General features: G+C 33.9%; 2 protein-coding genes across 3 annotated transcripts; one reads left to right on the top strand and one right to left on the bottom strand.

Moving 5' to 3' along the window:
- The first annotated feature begins 10,003 nt into the window (after positions 1-10,003).
- LOC111694796 (uncharacterized) lies at positions 10,004-17,888 on the top strand. 2 transcript variants are annotated; one of them, XR_002763716.1, is made up of 11 exons: positions 10,004-10,183; positions 10,744-10,844; positions 11,524-11,575; positions 12,025-12,258; positions 12,816-12,884; positions 13,289-13,557; positions 13,947-14,042; positions 14,336-14,434; positions 14,694-14,713; positions 16,001-16,871; positions 17,093-17,888. XR_002763716.1 is itself a non-coding variant. In XM_023463822.1 (10 exons), the coding sequence occupies exons 1-10, from the start codon at positions 10,053-10,055 to the stop codon at positions 16,433-16,435; spliced, it is 1,326 nt and encodes a 441-aa protein (XP_023319590.1). In that variant the 5' UTR covers positions 10,004-10,052; the 3' UTR covers positions 16,436-16,546. The 2 variants fall into 2 exon arrangements, 1 of the variants encoding a protein (XP_023319590.1); XM_023463822.1 differs by lacking the exon at positions 17,093-17,888 and having other exon boundaries at positions 13,289-13,377; positions 16,001-16,546.
- Positions 17,889-19,572: 1,684 nt separating this feature from the next.
- Positions 19,573-20,255, bottom strand: LOC111694803 (collagen alpha-4(IV) chain-like). The gene is made up of 2 exons (XM_023463828.1): positions 19,940-20,255; positions 19,573-19,865 (listed from the first exon to the last, which is right to left on the bottom strand). The coding sequence occupies exons 1-2, from the start codon at positions 20,253-20,255 to the stop codon at positions 19,573-19,575; spliced, it is 609 nt and encodes a 202-aa protein (XP_023319596.1).
- Between the last annotated feature and the right edge of the window lie 537 nt (positions 20,256-20,792).

Raw genomic sequence — 20,792 nt, forward strand, 5'->3', positions numbered from 1 at the left:
TAAGTTAAAGTTTCTAAGTTGCTAAAAAGTGCAGATTTTAATGTTTCCGAATGCATTTATATAATATATATGTTTATTTTCATGTCAACTCTAAAATGGCTCTTGAGGATCTGACCTTTAAAGTATAACCTTCGGGGGGGGGGGATGTATCACATACCCCACTAAATGGTTAAGGGGCTGTGGAAGTTAAACAAATCAGAAGGCAAAAATCTAACAACTTTTTCTTAAAATTCAAGAATTTGTTAAAAACTAAAGGAGGCCGGAAATTGATTTGCTTTTTTAATTTTTTGATTTGCATTTGATTATGGGTTTACCGTACCTACTCACTAATATATTTTTTTTGCCCTAGAAATGTACATTTTTAACTTCACCCCCTATGCACTTCTTCCTTGTCTCCATACCACCTCCCTACCCTCTCCCTAACTCCCTCTTCACTCTTAATTTGCCTCCCTACCCTCTCCCTAACTCCCTCTTCACTCTTAATTTGCCTCCCTACCCTCTCCCTAACTCCCTCTTCACTCTTACTTTCTCCTAACTATTCCCTTATACCTTCCCCCTTCCCCCTAACCTTCCCTTCCCTTTCCCCTCCCTTTCCCCTTTCTTCACCCTCCCATCCCCCTCTCTACCCCTCCCTACCTCTTTGAACCTTCTATTCTGAATTAAATTGGACACTTTTGTAATAGCGTTCTATTAAATATTTTTATGATTCCTTTGGCCGAGTTACAATGCATTTACTCTTAGTAAATACCCGGAGTTGGTCGAAAGAGACTGAAACTTAAGATACGCATAATATCTAAACCGAGACAAGAAATGCAGCTTCGTTGTGGGGCCCGTTTGACTAGTATCATTGAAAACCGACAAACTTAGCCCAAGGTTTTGTAGAATTCATGGGGGATACGCCACTTTTTTTAAGTTTCCCAGAGGGGAAAATGAAACATTTTTTATTTAGGTTACATGTTTCCAATGAGAATATTGGATACTTTATTTGTAAACAGAGCTTTAGCAGTTCCTTATATATTATTCCTGCATTACTTTATAGTGTTACAGTTTAGCTTGCTAAAGATGCTACTCGCGGGAGTGCCCGGTGTTACCCGTGGCAAAAAAATTTGAAATAAAAATTTTTCATTTTTTTAGCCTATCTCCAGGGTACCCATGGGTTTCCTAAATAATCAGCCCATTCGGTTTATCCGTTTGGCCTGCTATAGCTAATATATTTACAAATATACATGTAACTAATGGTCCTGGTTAAAAATCCAGTGAGACTTAACTTTAGAACCCATTTTTCCCATTAAGTGTGGATTTTTTTTATTTGCTATTTTATACCTTTTTGTTGGAAAATATTAGAGTATTTCGAATCTCTTACGCTTTTTTGCGGACTTTGAAAAGGGGATCAAAATATGACTGAACATATTTATATAGAGACAGAAAGCACTATGGTATAGATTCTTTAACATTAGGAGAAGGCTCCACCAATGTTTATCTTGATTTATCTGAATATCACCAATTCTTACATTCATATTTTATTTCATTTTTTTCATTTTAAGAGAAAATGAATTTCTCAAACTGGGTTTTGTACAGTTTAAAGTTTCCAACTCTGTGGCTTTGTTTGCTAAATATATTCAGAGAACATAAAACATACAAGAAAATACAGGAACCACAATATTAATATATATGTTTGCTATATAAATGGTATCCCAGAATACAGAGAACATAAAACTACAAGAAAATACAGGAACCACAATATCTATATATATGTTTGCTATATAGATGGTATCCCAGAATACAGAGAACATAAAACATACAATAAAATACATAAACCACATTATATGAATATATGTTTGCTATATAGAGATGGTATTACAGAATACAGAAACATAAAACATGCAAGCAAATACATAAACCACAATGTATAGATATATGTTTGTATCTTCTCATAAATACTCCATAGCGCCTCAGAATACAAAAAATACAGGATATTGTATCTGATGTGATGAACAGTAAACAAGAATACAAAGAATAAATTTACTGATTATTTTGTTTGCTTTGAACTGTAAACAAGAATACAAAGAATAGATTTACTGAATATTTTGTTTGCTTTGAACAGTAAACAAGAATACAAAGAATGGATTTACTGAATATTTTGTTTGCTTTGAACAGTAAACAAGAATACAAAGAATGGATTTACTGAATATTTTGTTTGCTTTGAACAGTAAACAAGAATACAAAGAATGGATTTACTGAATATTTTGTTTGCTCTGAACAGTAAACAAGAATACAAAGAATGGATTTACTGAATATTTTGTTTGCTCTGAACAGTAAACAAGAATACAAAGAATGGATTTACTGAATATTTTGTTTGAAGAATACAAAGAATGGATTTACTGAATATTTTGTTTGCTTTGAACAGTAAACAAGAATGCAAAGAATGGATTTACTGAATATTTTGTTTGCATGGTGTCCTAAAATAAATAAAATGCCTGATAGTATTGTATAACACTAATTTCTTAAATCTGGTATTTCAGAACACATAAAACACATGACGTGCCTTATGAAAGGTGTCGAAAAATGCATGACAAATATAAAAATAGTATAATGGAATACATGGAATCAGTTAACTGTTAACGACCGATCAAATAATTAAAGAGGACCGAAAAAGGAACAAAAGAGGAACGAAAGAGGTATGAAAGAAGAGTCCCCGAAGAATGAAGGAGGAACGAAAGAGGAATGAAAGAGGAACGAAAGAGGAGCGAAAGAGGAACAAAAGTTGAACGAAACAGAAATGGAAGAGGAGTGCAAGAGGAACGAAAGCGGTATGAAATCAAAGAAGAATGATAGAGGAACGAAAGGAAAACTAAAGAGAAAAGATGAAGAAGCAATTGGTCCTCTGTGCCCTCGTTAGAAATAGAAAAAAAAAGGTTTGAATAAATCAAGACCGAACACAGCACTTCATTGCGGTGAAAATAAGAAGAACATTATATTCCAGTATATTCTTAATATTTCCTAAAATGGAACTGATATCTGAATTTCAATTTTATTATCTTATAATTGTTTCTGTTTGAATGTTATACGTATATATTCTTGGTACGCCCAATGTTTAATATCAAGCCTTTTCAGATCCAAGGCTTTTATTTACTTTCATAAAACATTTTAATGCCTGACATAAGTCACATTGTTCAACAGAAAAATTCCTATTTTAAATCTAAAGTCTTTTTTTTCAGAAAAAATCAGATTGCTTTGTTGCCTTTGAATTCAGATTGGCAACGTGATATAAAGGACTCTTTAAGGATTGAAAACATCTCTTAAACCTTTTGTTGTGAAAAGATGGCGTGGGTTTTATAGTTTGTCCTCTGGTTGGGAGAAATCTTTGTCATTTTCATGTTCGTAACAGAAAGTCTTCACCACAAACTCTGATTTTCTAATCCCATAAATCTTGGCAACACAATATCGGAGACCTTAGATATTTCAAACTATGAATTCTGATAAGTTTTATATAACAAAGGTTTACCTATTCAGGTTACAAAGATATAGGAATTACAAAATTTGAGTTTGTGACAAAGACTCAATTTCAATTACCATGCCTTGTGACCTGATTAAAGTTTTAAATATTAATAAAAATGTTTAAATTTCCTGTTCCCCTTAATCCTTTATCTAACCATAAATAAATAAGTATCAAATTGTTTTTCTATCTGTCATCTGTCATCTGTTCAAATGATTTGCAGATGTATGCAGCTGAGACAATGAAGAAAATTGTGGAAAATTTACCAAAAAAGGTCCATATCTTCTTCATTGGTTAAAGTATACCGTTGTGAATCGTGCAGCAAGCTTCAAAGGACGTGAACAGTCCCTTTAAAATGAATATCTCAATTTTAATTTTGAACCGGCGGCTGCCTGGTGGGGTAGAAAATTTAGTTTTTTCATACTTTTTAAATATAGTCCACCTATTTAACTATTACAACTAAATGTACCTATTACACTTTAAAATACACATTTCCCCGAATACGCACCTCTAGGTGTATATTTAGAATATTTTTTATGTTATTTTAACAATTCTAGTTTAAACATTCTTCCGTGTGTAATCGTTCTCTTTTCATGCATATCATCCAGTCGTGAGATTTCAATATTCAACTCTTTACACAGGTAGTTCAGAAAAACAGGAAGTCCCAAAAAACATGCAGTTCAGAAAAACAGGCAGTCCCAATAAACACGTAGTTCAGAAAAACAGGCAGTCCCAATAAACACGTAGTTCCAATAAACACGTAGTCCCAACAGGCAGTCCCAGTAAACACGTAGTTAAGAAAAACAGGCAGTCCCAATAAACACGTAGTTCAGAAAAACAGGCAACCCCAATCAACACATAGTTCAGAAAAGCAGGCAGTCTCAATACACAGGCAGTTCAGAAATATAGACAGTCCCAATAAACAAACAAATCCAAAAAACAAGCAGTTCCAATAAACAAGCAGATCCAAAAAACAAGCAGTTCCAAATTAAAATTCATGTTATTATTCAAATATTTCCGTTTAAAATATTTGGTTTAGACGATTCCATGTTCTAGATTGCAAACATTCCCTTAAATTCTAGGAAATGGCGGGAAAAGAAGCAATTTTAAATTTAAGGTTTCGTGTTAATATAATATTAAATCAGATCTGATAATATCAAACCTAAATCTGATTCATTATAATTATAATAATAATAATAATAATAATAATAATTCTGAAGCTGTATATATACCTTTCAAAATTAAAGTTTAAAACTTGCTCCACCCTCTTTCATAACTTAAAAAAGATTTAAAATAAATTTCACATTATACAACAACACATACGAAATAAAATACAATGAGAGTGAACCCATATTAGAGAATTTTCTCACATGACTTACAGGGTGTCCTAACAAACATGAAAATTGTCTCTACAACATTAACAGCGGAGAAGAGGACAAGTGCGTACTTGGTTTTACAAAGTACAACTATATACATATATTCAAAACAATAACAAAGAAACTCTAAGCTCTAGCAGACGAAAATATTTCGGATTACAGCTTTCTTAGTGTGTATGACTTTTCTAATTTAAAAACGATTCTGAGTTTTTTCTTCTTCAAAATTCAAAATGATTTTTTCCAAAGTGTTTTAAAAATTCACCGGGCAACGCTGGGAACTTTGGCAAGTAGGTGATATTGTAGATCATAATTATAGGAAGTTACATGCGCTACATTTATCCTTTAGTTTATGATTTAACAAAACAAAACAAAAATGAATTACAGATGGCTAAAAGTACAATGTACATTGTAAACTGTACAAAAACACACAGATTACACAGATAAGACAAGGATCGCACGTGTGATCGTAAGAGTTACCCTAAAATGATGAGACTGTAAGGACGACTTGCACCACTATGAATATAACGATTTTAAGGTTGAATTAACTTCTATGAATGATACCTGCGACATGTTCTGTCCGAACTGGGTAATCTTTATTATAACGGGACAAACATTACAATTTTCCGCCAATTTTTGATAAATATATTCGTAATGTCTCCTTAACATTCTGTCTGCACGATTCAGTTCTTTAATAAACAACTCATTCTTCCTCTAATCTTCAATCTTCATCCTCTTTGTACAGTTTATTTATTTTTCCCTCCCCTGTCTCCCCCCCCCACACAAAAAGGGCAATTTGCATGGGGGGGGGGGTGGAAAGAATAGAGAGGGAGAGGAAAAGGCAAGGTGTAAGGAGAATAGAGGCTAGAGGATGCGAGGAGAGGGGGAATTGAAAAGGGGGGATAATGGAGGGGATGGGTCGAAGCCGGAGAGTAGGAGAGAAAAAGAGAAGGGGGAAAAGGACAGAAGGAGAGAAGGAGATGAGGAGGTAAGGAGATAATCAGATAAGGAGAGAAGGAGGTAATGAGATAAGGAGAGAAGGAGGTAATGAGATAAGGAGAGAAGGAGGTAATGAGATAAGGAGAGAAGGAGATAAGGAGATAAGGAGAGAAGGAGGTAAGGAGATAAGGAGAGAAGGAGAGAAGAAGAAAAGAAGAGAAGGAAAAAATGAGAGAAGAAGAACAGGAGAGAAGTACAAAAGGAGAGAAGGAGAGAAGGAGAGAAGGAGAGAAGGAGAGAAGGAGAGAAAGACAGAGGAAGAGAAGGAGCGAAAAAGAGAGAAGCAGAAAAATGGAGAAGGGGGTAGACATTTGNTGCAAAAGTAGTGAAATAAAGGTTTCGTGCAAGGTTAGAAAATTTATTATCCCTCTTTATATAACAGCAGAAAAAACCGTTGAACTATAGTTCATCGGAGAGTGCAAATTTGACAAGAATTTGCATGATATTTGAATGGCTTGGTTTTGCAAGTAGCAACTTAAACGTTTGTTCTTTAATTTCTTTTCAATGCTAAGTCCTGAATTCTAAAGACTAAAAAAGTTGTAAAAATAAATAATTTGAAAAACATTTTTGCGCAAAATTATTTTTCGCAACAACTATGATAATGATTCTACGAATATTTAGTTTGCATATTATCTTCCTCTGTTTTCATCTCTGGGATTGGTTTAGATCATTTGTTTCTTGGTATATATAATATAACCCAAATTTTTCAATTCATTTATTTTTGAATTTTAGTTTTTAGCTTATTTACTAGATTAAAAAATTATCGATTAAAAATCAAAAGGGTGATAAAACAGTCAACATCTGCTCTGCAACCAAATGATCAAATGAAAATTGATAAGCCATTAGGATAATGTTCATATGATCTTTAAACCACATTGATTTAACTTAAATATATTTATTTCTCATTGCACGTATTTCAAGTCGTATCACTGTGAACGACATAGACAAGAAGATAGTATTTACATTACTGGTACCACTTTGTGACATCGTAGCTTCTTTAATTTTGATTTTATGTATGAGAAAAATATAACTAATCCGGTTACATATTAAGAATTCAAAAATTGAAAACACAAAAGATTTTAATATTACTTCTATTTACTTTACTTTGACGCGGTATAAGAATATGTATCCACGTCTCACAATTTTAGTAAACCAACACAAGTTTAACTGTATAGGTCAATAGATTGCATTATATAGTCTAGTTGTATTTAATTAACGTTACTACTATCATATTTCTCATCCCAGCTGTTTAATCAGTTGTAAGCATTAAAAAATAACCTTGATTCGTTTCAGCTATTGTTCCGTGGGCCGTTAAGGTCTCCAGTTTTAAATTTTCCTTTCATCTCCATAAGTCAATATTCGAATAGTCATTTCAGTCTTATACCTAGTGGGTAACCCTGTATATCTTCAGAACTTTATTTGAATCCGCCTATGTATACAATTTTTGTACATCGAATTTTGTCGCTATGGCTAAGCTTAGCGCCATCCTAACGAAAAAAGCGGTATTGCAACCAATCTACATATGAGAGAACAGGGTTAAAGAATATTCCCGACAATGAATAAATGCAGAAAATGCTAAACTAAGATCAGGATATAGGTCGAGAAGATGTACAGAGGTCAGACATAGAGAGATAGTTAGTTAGATAGATAGATAGATAGATAGATATTTAGATAGATAGATAGATATATAGATAGATAGATAGATAGATAGATAGATAGATAGATAGATAGATAGATAGATAGATATTTGGATATTTAGATAGATAGATAGATATTGAGATAGATAGATAGATATTTAGATAGATACATAGATAGATAGATAGATAGATAGATAGCTGGATATATAGATAGATGGATAGATAGATAGATAGATAGATAGATAGATAGATAGATAGATAGATTAAAGGTAGAAAAAAATAATAAAATTGACACAAATAGGATGACATCATTTGTGAAAGCAAAAAAGCTATTTATTTATATTGTTTTTTTCCATATCTTTCCTTGTTCCATAGCGTCAAAACATGGTTAAGCTGATAAGACCCAAAGATCGGTCGGTTGAAATTTGAACGATAGGCAAAAAAAATTACGATTTTTAACAAATCTGCGAAAAAAGATCAGCAGGAAAAAGCTGAACTATGTAATACTATAAGCTTCGAAACCATAAAACAGAGATTCCCTTTGTTGGGAACCCAGCTGCCCAGGTTACTAAAAGCTACTCCCGCCGTTTACCTACTATTTAACGATTTTACCGGGAAACTGAATTTTCGCTATGAAAGTCGACCCACTTACTTTAGAATCTCAAAACTAAGCTAAGCATATTCCCCTAGGCTTCCCGAGTTCCCCTATCAAAATTTGAGGGAAAGCGGTACTGGGGTTCCTGAGTTATGATCTGTCAAACAAACAAACACCAAGACAAACAGAGATTACAACTTTATACATATAGATTATTCGCAATTTATTAGTGATAACGTTTAGATAAGTGATAACGTTTAGATGCTTGCACTATATTCTTTGATTTCTGTAAATAAGGGAATTCCCCGTTTTTCTAAATCAGGCCTGAGTGGCCTCTTTTGCTAAAGCATAGTGCAGTTTAAAACTGGCTTTTTACGGAGTTAACATCTCCCAGTATGTTTCCGGCGGACACACTTGTAGTGATTCAGCAGTAACAATACATTTCTCGTCATACACACTTAAATACATAATAGGATACATACATACAAGACAGTTTCAAATATATTCAGTAGTGATTTTGCTTTTATACATTCAAAAAATATGTATGTGAGTTTTTGTTATGTGATCTCGTTCTATAGAAAAAAGATTTGCATCACAGGTTGTGAAACTAGATATCCAGAGCGAAATCGTATTTATCTTATTAAATTTTTCTGTTAGTTTGTTAGTATCCAATAAACGGCAAAACGGCTGAACCAGTCATGACCCTAGAAAAGGTATAACGCCGGTGTCATGCATGGAGCGGGCTCTTGCATGGGGTGAACTCCCCTTAAAGTTTTAACCATTTCAACACAATGTGAGACAAAAAAAGCAATGTTATGACATTTTCCGATATTAATTAATGTATTTTAATTTGAAGAACACATTTAAATGTATCCTTGTCTTGGATAAATATTGATTTTGATGATTTGAAAGGAAAACGACATTCAAGAGGAAATAACCTTTTTTGCTTTACTCTCTTAAAATACATTTAATAACTAAATGCGTATTTAATATATGTCAACTAATGATTTTTAATGTTTTAAAGGGAGTGTTCGCGAAAAATGAAAGGGGGTATAGGCTTAATGCGATAAAAAAGCGCTTTTGATCGCTACTAATCTTACTTCTATCTGTTGCGTCTATAAGGAGAAAATTGTTAAAAACGACTTATACCGAAGAACGTAGTGTCCATACAAATTCAGAAAGATGCAACATACGACTTACACCGTAAAAAAAATCTATTTAATTTCAAACAAATTATTCAGATATTACATCCTATGGTCATCGATTATCTTTCGCCCCATTTGTATATAGTTGATTTTTCATAGTATATTTTGATTTTATTTTTTAAAATAACATTTAGCTTCCAACTTGTTTTCGAACATTCCTGGAAAATATGAAAATGTCGTCTTCATTACAAAAATCCTCTTGCAAGAGTCCGCTCCATGCAAGAGTCCGCCCCATGCAAGAGTCCGCCCCATGCAAGAGTCCGCCCCATGCAAGAGTCCGCTCCATGCAAGAGTCCGCCCCATGCAAGAGTCCGCTCCATGCAAGAGTCCGCCCCATGCAAGAGTCCGCCCCATGCAAGAGTCCGCTCCATGCAAGAGTCCGCTTCATGCAAGAGTCCGCCCCATGCAAGAGTCCGCTTAATGAAAACAATTGCCTTAAAAAGTCAATAAAAGCAAAACTCCGATTTAAAAAAAAATTGATGCTTCGAGAAAAATGGTGCCTTGTAAGACAACATTGACCAAAATTCATTTAACTTTTTTAAACCACTCAATAAACTAGACTTTATGAAAAAAGTTTTAAAGCTGGAAATGTAGTTTAAAAGCGGGAAAATCACTATTAAGAAAATTACCATTCCAAAAAACGTTAAAAAGTTTTCAATCTTTAAATTTCTAATTTTATGTTCTTCATTTTCAGATGTTAAAACTAATATCTAATCTGGTAAAACTAATATCTAATCTGGTAAAACTATGCATACGCTTAAAGATCCGGCAGCTGTTTTCCATGAATATGAAGATCATCTCCTGAAAAATGAATCCTCAGAAGATTTATTATTCTTCAACAATATTTCTGTCGAGCACTGCACAACAGAATATTGGGGGTAATTAATTCAATTAAAGGGACTGTACGTGTAATTTCAAGTGACCCTTCATGCAAAGATTTCAATGTCCGATTCACAACGGTACCATGAAAGCCATGCCTGATCAAGAATAAATTAGATATCAATGTTTATCATTTTGAAAATTTATCATTTTTAATTTTATTTTCCCTACAAAAGTGACTTGCGGATTTCTACTGTGCAGAAAAATATGTAGAAATTGCCAAAAATTGAACACTTTTAAACCTAAAACACCACAATATCCTCCGCATTAATGACCAGAAAAATGTATCAAGGGTACCGTTGTGAATCGGACATTGCCATATTTGCATGGACAGCAACTAAAAATTTATTCCCTGATTTTCAATTGATAAATCACATAAAGGGGGGAACATTTGAAAAGAATCGATTATTTAGAGATTATCGAATAAATATAGAATAAAGCAGATTGGTAATACGCAACTTTTCTTTACTGTTCAATCTATTATTAAATATTAAATCTTAGATTTTGTCAATTCTGAATAAGTAAAACCTGAAATCTTCATATTTATTTTCTATTTCAGAGTTCCCCCTGATTTCAGGGGAAACTGTACTCCAGAGTTTTTGAAGGATTCCTGGTTCAAAAGTTTTTATCTCACGAATATATTTGTTATTATAGCAATAGGTAAATATATCCTGATAATTTATCAATTTGTATTGATTTGTCTTATTTTGTTCATTAATTGGAAACATCGAATGAGACGGCAAAAAATCTATTTTAGAAATGTCAAAAAATAAAGTTTAAAACTTCAAATAAAGCACCAAAATAATTATTTTTCAGTTGCTTTAAAAAAATAGATTCACAACCAAATAATCAGTAGTAGAAAAATAATTGTATAAATTATGATGATTTACTTATTATTAAGAACTATTTCTAATTTAGGAGGGATTTGAAATCTACTAATAATATTTTCTAATTTAGGAGGGATTGGAAATCTACTAACGATATTTTCTAATTTAGGAGGGATTGGAAATCTACTAATAATATTTTCTAATTTAGGAGGGATTGGAAATCTACTAACGATATTTTCTAATATAGGCGGGATTGGAAATCTACTAATGATATTTTCTAATTTAGGGGGGATTGGAAATCTACTAATGATATTTTCTAATTTAGGGGGGATTGGAAATCTACTAAAGATATTTTCTAATTTAGGAGGGATTGGAAATGATATTTTCTAATATAGGCGGGATTGGAAATCTACTAATGATATTTTCTAATTTAGGGGGGATTGGAAATCTACTAATGATATTTTCTAATTTAGGGGGGATTGGAAATCTACTAACGATATTTTCTAATTTAGGAGGGATTGGAAATCTACTAACGATTGTATCTGTTTCCTACGTTTTCTTAAGGTAAACGTTAAATTCTATTCTTATGAATAATAAAAAGACAGAAAAAAATGTGTCAACATAAAATGAAAAGTGGCTTCAAAACTTGATTTTTTTAAAGCAAGAAATTGAAATCCTTTTTTGGTTCGTTGTTATTAAAGTTCTTTTGACCTTTAGGGCCTTCATAAAAAATAATTTTTAAGAAAAAATTTACTAAATATAAGATATAATTCTAAATACTAAATATAATTCTGACATTTGTTGACAAATTGTTTGTTTCATTCAGAGTAAAAGGAATTGAGTTTTTGTCACAAACTCTGATTTTCTTATTCTCAGATATCTCAAACTATAAATCATTTTAGGTCAAATAATGATAGTTTGAAATGTCAAAGGTTTACACCATCAGGTTGCAAAGATAGCGATTGTAAAATCAGATTTTGTGGAAAAAACTTAGTTCCTTTGTCTAATTTTAGGTACCCTTCGACCAGATTTAAGTATCCATGGATAAAAAATCCTATAACAATTCTTATCCTTCATCTCTCCTTCTGTGATCTGCTGTACTGTTTGTTCGGTTTACCTTTCTTAACCCTGCCACCTCTCTACGGGTATTTTCCCTTCTCTAAGCGCACTTGCCGCGTAACATCACTTCTCAGGAATCTCAACGCCTACGCAGAATTTTTAACCATTGCACTCATTGCATTATTAAGGTAAAAAATACAAATGAATTAGTTAAATTTTTTTTTTACTATTTATAATAGGATAGGAGGCAGGATGGGGGGGAGGGTTTAATATTTTGGAAAATGTGTGTTAGGGTTGGTCGATTTTCCCTTTAACCCTATTCCGATTGGTCTATTTTTGTCCAATAAGGGTTGGATTCACCATTCCCCTAATATGATTTTACCCACAGAGTTGAGATAGGGGAATCTGATACAAGAACCTAGTTCAACTTTTCCAGGCCATCTCACTTTAAAAGAAATTAGATCTCTAACTAGCTTTATCAGTTGGGTTGCAAGGGAGGATTAAAAAAAGGTGTCACTTGCCAGAAAAATAAATAAAATATTTTTGGCGACACTTCATACTTCATCCATTTTTCAATAAGTAAATTTCAGATCTGATAAGGTTATGGAATATTTTTGATTTATTTTTCAAACACCGACCAGCCGTTTAACCATGCCCAAAAGGACCCTTAATCTGAAAAATCTAATTTGAATTCATGCAAGTTTAAAATTGAGAATCTAATAACAATAATAATAATTTTTTTCAGACTAAAAGGAATGTTGAGAGAACGGTACAAATCTCCTCAGCTTGGAACTAGTTTCTTGACACCCTGTAGGTAGAGATAGGCACGTTCGACTTAATTTCATTTCGTTCATCGTTCGTGAACGATCCATTTCATTATTTTCAATCGTTCAAAAAAATATTTCGTTCTTTCTCAATTTATCGTCCATTTCGTTCGTTTTCTCACTGAACAATCGTATAGTAAAATAGTTCGTTCAGTACAAAACGATAGTTTTATTCAAAATCTTTCGGATAATTTGTTCGTTCAGTAAAAAACAATCGATTTTTCAAGTTCGTTCGTACGATTTTAAATCGTTCGTTTTATAAAAAACGATATTTTTTTCATAACTGCGAACGATCCATTTCGTTCATCCATCATTCGTTTTTTCGTCTTAACGACAGCCTATTTCACGAAAAATTCCAATCGTTCCAAAAAACGATGCCCATCTCTACCTGTAGGATGATTTTATTCTGCTGCTTAATCTGGATCCTCGCATTTATCATCATATCTCCGATAGTATTCCAAGTCAAGAGACCGGTAGATTTCGGTAGGTTCGGATACAACCCTGTCGGAATATGCAACGTTGAGCCCAGTATTTCGTCGGATTCCAGAGCAGGATTGGTTTTCTTGATAGGGTTTTCAGTCCCCTGTCTTCTTATTAATATATCCTATATCAGCCTCTCCTGTATCCTTAAACATAGATCAAGGAGAATAAGAAACGTGTTAGGGAAGATTTAAAAATAGTTTTGAATATTTAATTTGAATCTATCATTTGCCTTTTAAACCGTTTCTATTTATAAAATTTCACCATGAAACCTCTTGAATTTCCGGAGAAGTAATTTACAGGATTTTTTTCCAATTAATTTTGTGGGTATATCAGCCTAGATAGTTAACTAGATAGATAAAATCTAACTGTAAACTTCACATCTACCTTTTTGACTTTCTTACTAAGCAATAATGGTTATCAATTTTATGTCAAATGTCAAAGCTCTATTAAATGTTTCATTATTCCTTTGTAATTTCCCTGAGTTCGAACTTTGGGTTTGTGTCATCTAGAATTTTCATTCAATAATTTTATCTAAAATATTTTTATTATTATTTCAAAAACTTGAACAGAGGCTCAACAAACTGCAGACACGGAGAAAGTGAGCAAACTGTTAATGTTTCTCAGTATCAGTTATGTAGTACTAGTTGGATCACTCACTCCAATAGGTAGGTTTAAATATAAGGATCTAGAACAAGAATATATAGATTGACAAGACTGACAAGATTGACAAGATTGACAAGATTGACAAGATTGACGAGATTGACGAGATTGACAAGATTGACATAATTTACAAGATTGACAAAATTAACAATATTGACAAGATTGACATGATTGAAAAGGTTGACATTGACAAGATTAAGAAGATTGACAAGATTGACAAGATTGACAAGACAGACAAGAAAGACGTAGAAAAAGGACAAGAAGAACGTACAAGATTTACAAGAATTATATTGTATAGAATGGGCTGATACCTACATGAAGAATAGTACAATAAAAGCATATATAACCCTGTTCTCCTTTTCTTGGTATTGGTGGAACTATACTATTCACTTTCTAGGTTTATAATAATAACTTATAAGAATTTTAAAAAAAATCTTTTAAAAAATCTTTAAAAAAATAGCTTTGAATTCATTATTTGACTTGTTTTATTCTTTTATACCAAAACAATTGTTGAAATATTTTTGGAAAATAAAATTATTTATTTCAGGAGAATATTTTGGAAAAAATGGAAAAAATTCAGCCGAATAATATATCAAGTGCACTTACAGCGTTTCCAAACTAATTTAAAATATTAAAGTTATAATTATATTTTTCAGTTATATCCCTGTATTTCAAGGTGAATACAATTTTTATAATTCTGTATTAAAATTATAAAACTTACCATTTCTGAGTTTGTTGCCATAGCAGGGTAATAAAATATCTAAATAATTGTATTGCCCATTTGGGTATTCCCCTATTCACAGCTATATAGAGAAATTTTCTCTTATCTCTCAAACTTGTAATCTTTAAGCATTATTTATGAATCAGAGGAAATATATTATCTTTTCTTTAAATCGGTAAATAATTAAACTAAAAATGAAAGGGGGTATAAGCTAAAATCTGAGAACTTTATGAATTTTATCTGATGTTCCATGTCTTGAGAATAAAACTATTTCAACGTTATATCAAATCTTATAGATCCACAAGACCTTACAGATCCACGAGATCTTTCAGATCCACAAGGTCTTACAGATACACAATATCTTACAGATCCACGAGATCTTTAAGATCCACAAGATCTTCAAGATCCACAAGATCTTTAAGATTCACAAGAATTTTAAGATACAAAGATTTTTAAGATACACAAGATCTTATAGATCCACACGATCTTACAGACCCACAAGATCTGACAGATCCACAAGATCTTACAGATCCACAAGATCTTACAGATCTACGAGATCTTAAAGATCCACAAGATCTTACAGATCCACAAGATCTTACAGATTTACAAGATCTTAAAGATCCACAAGATCCACAAGATCAGCAAGATCTTTAATGTCCACAAGATAAAGAAACACAAGATCTTACAGATACACAAGATCTTACAGATCCACAAGATCTTACAGATCCACAAGATCTTACAGATCCAAAAGATCTTACAGATCCACAAGATCTTACAGATCCACAAGATCTTACTGATCCAGAAGATCTCACATATCCACAAGATCTTACAGATCCACACGATCTTACAGATCCACAAGATCTTACAGATCCACATGATCTTACAGATCCACAAGTTCTTACAGATCCACAAGATCTTGCAGATCCACAATATCTTACAGATCCACAAGATTTTAGAGATAAACAAGATCTTACAGATCCACAAGATCTTTAAGATCCACAAGATCTTTAAGATCCACAAGATCTTTAAGATCCACAAGATCTCTAAGATCCACAAGATCTTGCAGATCCACAAGATCTTACAGATACACAAGATCTTACAGATCCACAAGATTTTACAGACTCACAAGATCTTACAGATCCACAAGATTTTACAGATTCACACGATTTTACAGATCCCCAAAATCTATAAATTCACCAACATCTTTTTATATCTATAAGATCTACAATTAAGATATTTTAGGATTTCTCCCAAATCTATTCTGTCTTTTTGAAAGATTTGTTCTCTCTTCTCTCTTCCTGTCTCACATCCCGAAATAATCAATCCACCAATTCAGCTGGAAGAGCTAGAGCAGCTGATGCAGCTGAAGCAGCTGAAATAGCTGGAGGAGTTGGAATAACAAACCACGGTTTCCAAATAAATAACTTTTATGTTTTCGGTGAAAATTCAAATATTTTGAGATCTGTAAATGCATACAGTATGGATAAACTTAATATAGAAGTGAATGGGTCACGTGTTCATAAACAAAATCAATCAATGAATGAAAAATTAAACGCCCGTAAACTTATATCCCTGAACAAGAGTACACCCTGCAGTACGGTTGAGTGCAATAAAGAACCGGTTCAAACAATTGTTTATCATGCAAAAAAGAATCTGAAAAAATGTAATTCCGTTTGATTAATTTTCTATCTCAAAATGTTAAAAGTATCAATGCAGAAATGTGATAACAAAGCTATTAAATCAAAAAGATATTTTATAACTTAAGACAATATATTTAAACATTTTTAATAAAGTAGCTACAGGGTTGCCCACAAAGGATGAGACTTAAGAGATGACTATACGGAATTTACACTGTATATTTCCTGATATTCATGGAGTCCCGGCCACACTAAACTTCTTTCAGAGTTTCACGTCGTCTTTACAGTCTCATACGTTGTTTGGAACCCTTTCTGTATCTTTGGAAACTTTCCTGACAATCGATTGACATGGGTCGCATTGTACTGTACATTATCTTTCCTGAACTCAACTTTTCCAGTTTTTTCTTCTGTTTTTAAGCATTTTAAGCAGGTAATGGAATGTCAGTACGTAGGATTTATGTAGGTATGAAGTTAAGGTAGGATGTAGGAGGATGTAGGTAGGTAGGAAGTTGAGATAGGATGTAGGTAGGAAGGAAGTTGAGGTAGGATTTATGTAGGTATGAAGTTAAGGTAGGATGTAGGAAGGTAGGATGTAGGTAGGTAGGAAGTTGAGATAGGATGTAGGTAGGAAGGAAGTTGAGGTAGGATGTAGGTAGGTAGGAAGTTGAGGTAAGATGGAGGTAGGTAGGAAGTTGAGGTAGGATGTAGGTAGGTAGGATGTAGGTAGGTAGGAGAATGAGGTAGGATTTTAGGTAGGTAGGAAGTTGAGGTAATATGTAGGTAGGTAGGAAGTTGAGGTAGGATTTAGTTAGGTAGGAAGTTGAGGTAGGATGTACGTAGGTAGGATGGAGGTAGGTAGGAAGTTGAGATAGGAAGTTAGGTAGGTAGGACGTTGAGGTAGGATGAAGGTAGGTAGGAAGTTGAGGTAGGATGTAGGTAGGTAGGAAGTTGAGGTAGGAAGTTAGGTAGGTAGGAAGTTGAGGTAAGATGTAGGTATGTGGGATATAGGTAGGTGAATAAGTGTCTAGGTTTAAATACATTTTTGATTTACGTAAAAGTATGATAAAGGCAAATTTATCTGGTTTTATTCAAGAAACTCATTTTTGTTCTTCTCGTGGAAAACATGAAAGATTTTAATCTTACGTGAACTTTACTTTAATTTGACGTGTTCGTCCCTTGTTCTCTCCTTCCTAGTTTTATTACCGCCTGAGGGGAGCACACACCCAGACAACTTTTAATTTAGATGAGAAATTACGGAAAAAGACCGGAAATGAGGAGAAAACGAGCGAAAAGGCAAGACTATAAAATTAACCAAAATAATGGCTAATTGAGCGCCCGGGGTGTAGGGTTGTTTTGTTAGATCGTATATCTATACAGTTTAAACATTTGATAATACATAGGCAGCGAAAAAATGAAATACGAATAAAAATTGTGATGAAACAAACCCGTAAACTAGAAACATTAGAATGCAATAAATATTCGGTAATGGGAAATATTCAGCGCTATTAAATTTTGGAAAAGAAATAACAGTTAATTCGCTTATACAGGGTGTCCCAATAAACATGGGAATTAAGAGACGAATTCGAAACGTCTTTGCAAAGAATTAGCGTTGTGTTGCATAATTTAAATGGTCAAAATAAAGTTACGTCTGCTAGAGTATATTTTATGTTAACGGTAAAAGGCTGTTTTGTTATTCTGCAAAACGTTGTATGATGTTCTGTAACATTTCTGCAAGGAAAACAGTGAAGAGAGAATTTCTTATATTATGAAGTACACCTCAGTATGCTATAAAAACATAAACAAACAGATTCTGAACTCTAGCAGACGGATTATAGCTTTCATAGTAGGTATTGCTATACTAAATCAAGGAATTATTTACAAAGACGATATCAAAATCGTCACTGAATTCCCATGTTTATTGAGACACCCTGTAGCAGAGGCACACCGAGGGTATTGTTAAGGTCGGCGATTTTTGTATGTTTTGGTGAAAACAAGAAATCTTCAACTTTTTTTATGTTGCTCAGACAAAATCGTGTCATTTTTGTTTTTGACATATGAACTCCCTTTTTAAGCTTTAAGGGGGGCACTTTGAATTTAGAAATTAAAACTAAGCGAGCTAAATTATTTTGGTTTACAGTATGGTTTCCTCAAAGCCTGTTATTTGACATTTTACCCATGATTTGTCGGCAAAAAAATGATTTATTGCCGAAAATATATTGCGAGAAGGAAAGTTTAGATTTATGGGGTTGGTTGAAAACATGTACATATATGAATTTTTAAAACAATGCTGTAGTAATAATGTATACTGGAGTTTAACAGTAATTTATATTGACTAATGCTAAAGGGGAATTTTATATTTGAATGATATATATTCTAAGTATGTGTTGCTTAACTGGCTTAACTGCTTAGCTGGCGAAAAGAAATCCAAACTATAGCACTTAGAGGAAGTAAAAGTCTATTCTAAGTATGTGTGTATTTTGTATTTTGTTTGTATGTTTGTATTTTGTTAATAATTCAAGTTATTTAATTGTAATTTGATTTAACTTGCAAGAACACATTAAATAAAGAAAAAAATCATCTGATTTATCAAAAAAATGTCAACAAATTTTGCTACGAAAATATAACTTAAAATGCAGTTAAAATGTTTTGAAAAATAATACTTTCTATTGTTTGGCGTACTATTTAAGGAACTGTATGCGTAATAAGCGTAATCTAAAGTGACCACCCATACAAAGATGACAACGTTCGATTTACAACAGTATCCTTGAAACCTTTATCTGATAAAAAATGTCGAAGACCATGTCGTTTTTCCATCACGAAAAGTGTTTATTTCTGTGCGTTTCTCTATTGCTTCTAATAAACAAGGAATGCGCAATTCACATTTGCAGAGAAACCGCAAATGAAAATATACATTTTGTAGAAGCAAAAACATTGATATCTAATTCATTCTTGACCATACAAAGCTATAAAAGGAACCATTGTGAATCGGACATTGCTATCTTTGCGTGGAGGGTTACTTGAAATTACGCTTACAGTCCCTTTAAATTTTTAAGGGTAGAAATTTCAAAGGCCCCCTCCCCCCTCCCTTCATACTTCCATTGAACACTTAATGCTTATGATAAGCCTGACACCGGACACAATAAGTTGGAGTTAGTTTAAACAGATTCAAGATCTAAATTAATATGACCTGGACCCCTGACAAGCTGGGGGACCTGGGGACCTGGACCCATGGCAGGCTAGAGGACCTGGAACCCTGGCATACTGAGGGACCTGGACCCCTGACCGGCTAGGGAACCTGAACCCCTGACAAGCTAGGGGACCTGGACCCCTGACAAGCTGAGAGACCTGGACCCCTGACATGCTGGGGGACCTGGACCCCTGACAAGCTGAGAGACCTGGACCCCAGACATGCTGGGGAAACTGGACCCCTGACAAGCTGGGGGGCCTGGACCCCTGACAAGCTAGAGGACCTGGACCATTGATAAGCTGGGAACCTGGACCCCTGAAACGCTGGGGGGCCTGGACCCCTGACAAGCTAGAGGACCTGGACCCTTGCTAAGCTGGGGAACCTGGATCCCTGACATGCTGGGGGACCTGGAACCCTGACATGCTGGGGGAACCTGGATCCCTGACATGCTAGGGGACCTGGTCCCCTGACATGCTGGAGGACCTGGACCCCTGACATGCTGGGGGACCTGGACCCTTGACAAGCTGAGAGACCTGGACCCCTGACATGCTGGGGGACCTGGACCCCTGACATGCTGGGGGACCTGGACCCCTGACATGCTGGGGGACCTGGACCCCTGACATGCTGGGGGACCTGGACCCTTGACAAGCTGAGAGACCTGGACCACTGACATGCTGGGGGACCTGGACCCCTGACAAGCTGGGGGACCTGGACCCCAGACATGCTGGGGAAACTGGACCCCTGACAAGCTGGGTGGTTTGCTTCTGTCCAGTGTGCAGAATAATTGCAATAAAGTATGCAACACAAAATTCAGACGGCCTTGTCAAGATTAAAAGTACAAAGCTGAAAATTACAAATAATATCAGTTTTCTTGATTTTGTTAATTGCGACTATTATATTTCAAAATATGAATTTTGCTGGTTTAAATAGTTAAAGTTTGAAATATCAACGGTTTTCAGAATTAAAAGTTACCAATATATTGTGTTAAAAAACCAGAATATTTGGGGAATGTTTCGTTACTTTAAAGGAAATCACTAATGAGTTTTTGGAATAAACTCTGATTTTTCAATCTTTGCAACCCGATGCCGTAGACCTTCAAACTATGAGATCAAATAATCTAAGTTCAAAATTTCAGAGGTTTCCACCATCAGGTTCCAAATATTAAAGAATTTGAGTTTTTGGTTAAAACTCAGTTACTTTGTTAAAATGT

The sequence above is a fragment of the Eurytemora carolleeae genome, unplaced genomic scaffold, assembly GCF_000591075.1.
Source record: "Eurytemora carolleeae unplaced genomic scaffold, Eaff_2.0 scaffold9, whole genome shotgun sequence".
Classification (NCBI taxonomy): Eukaryota; Metazoa; Arthropoda; class Copepoda; order Calanoida; family Temoridae; genus Eurytemora; species Eurytemora carolleeae.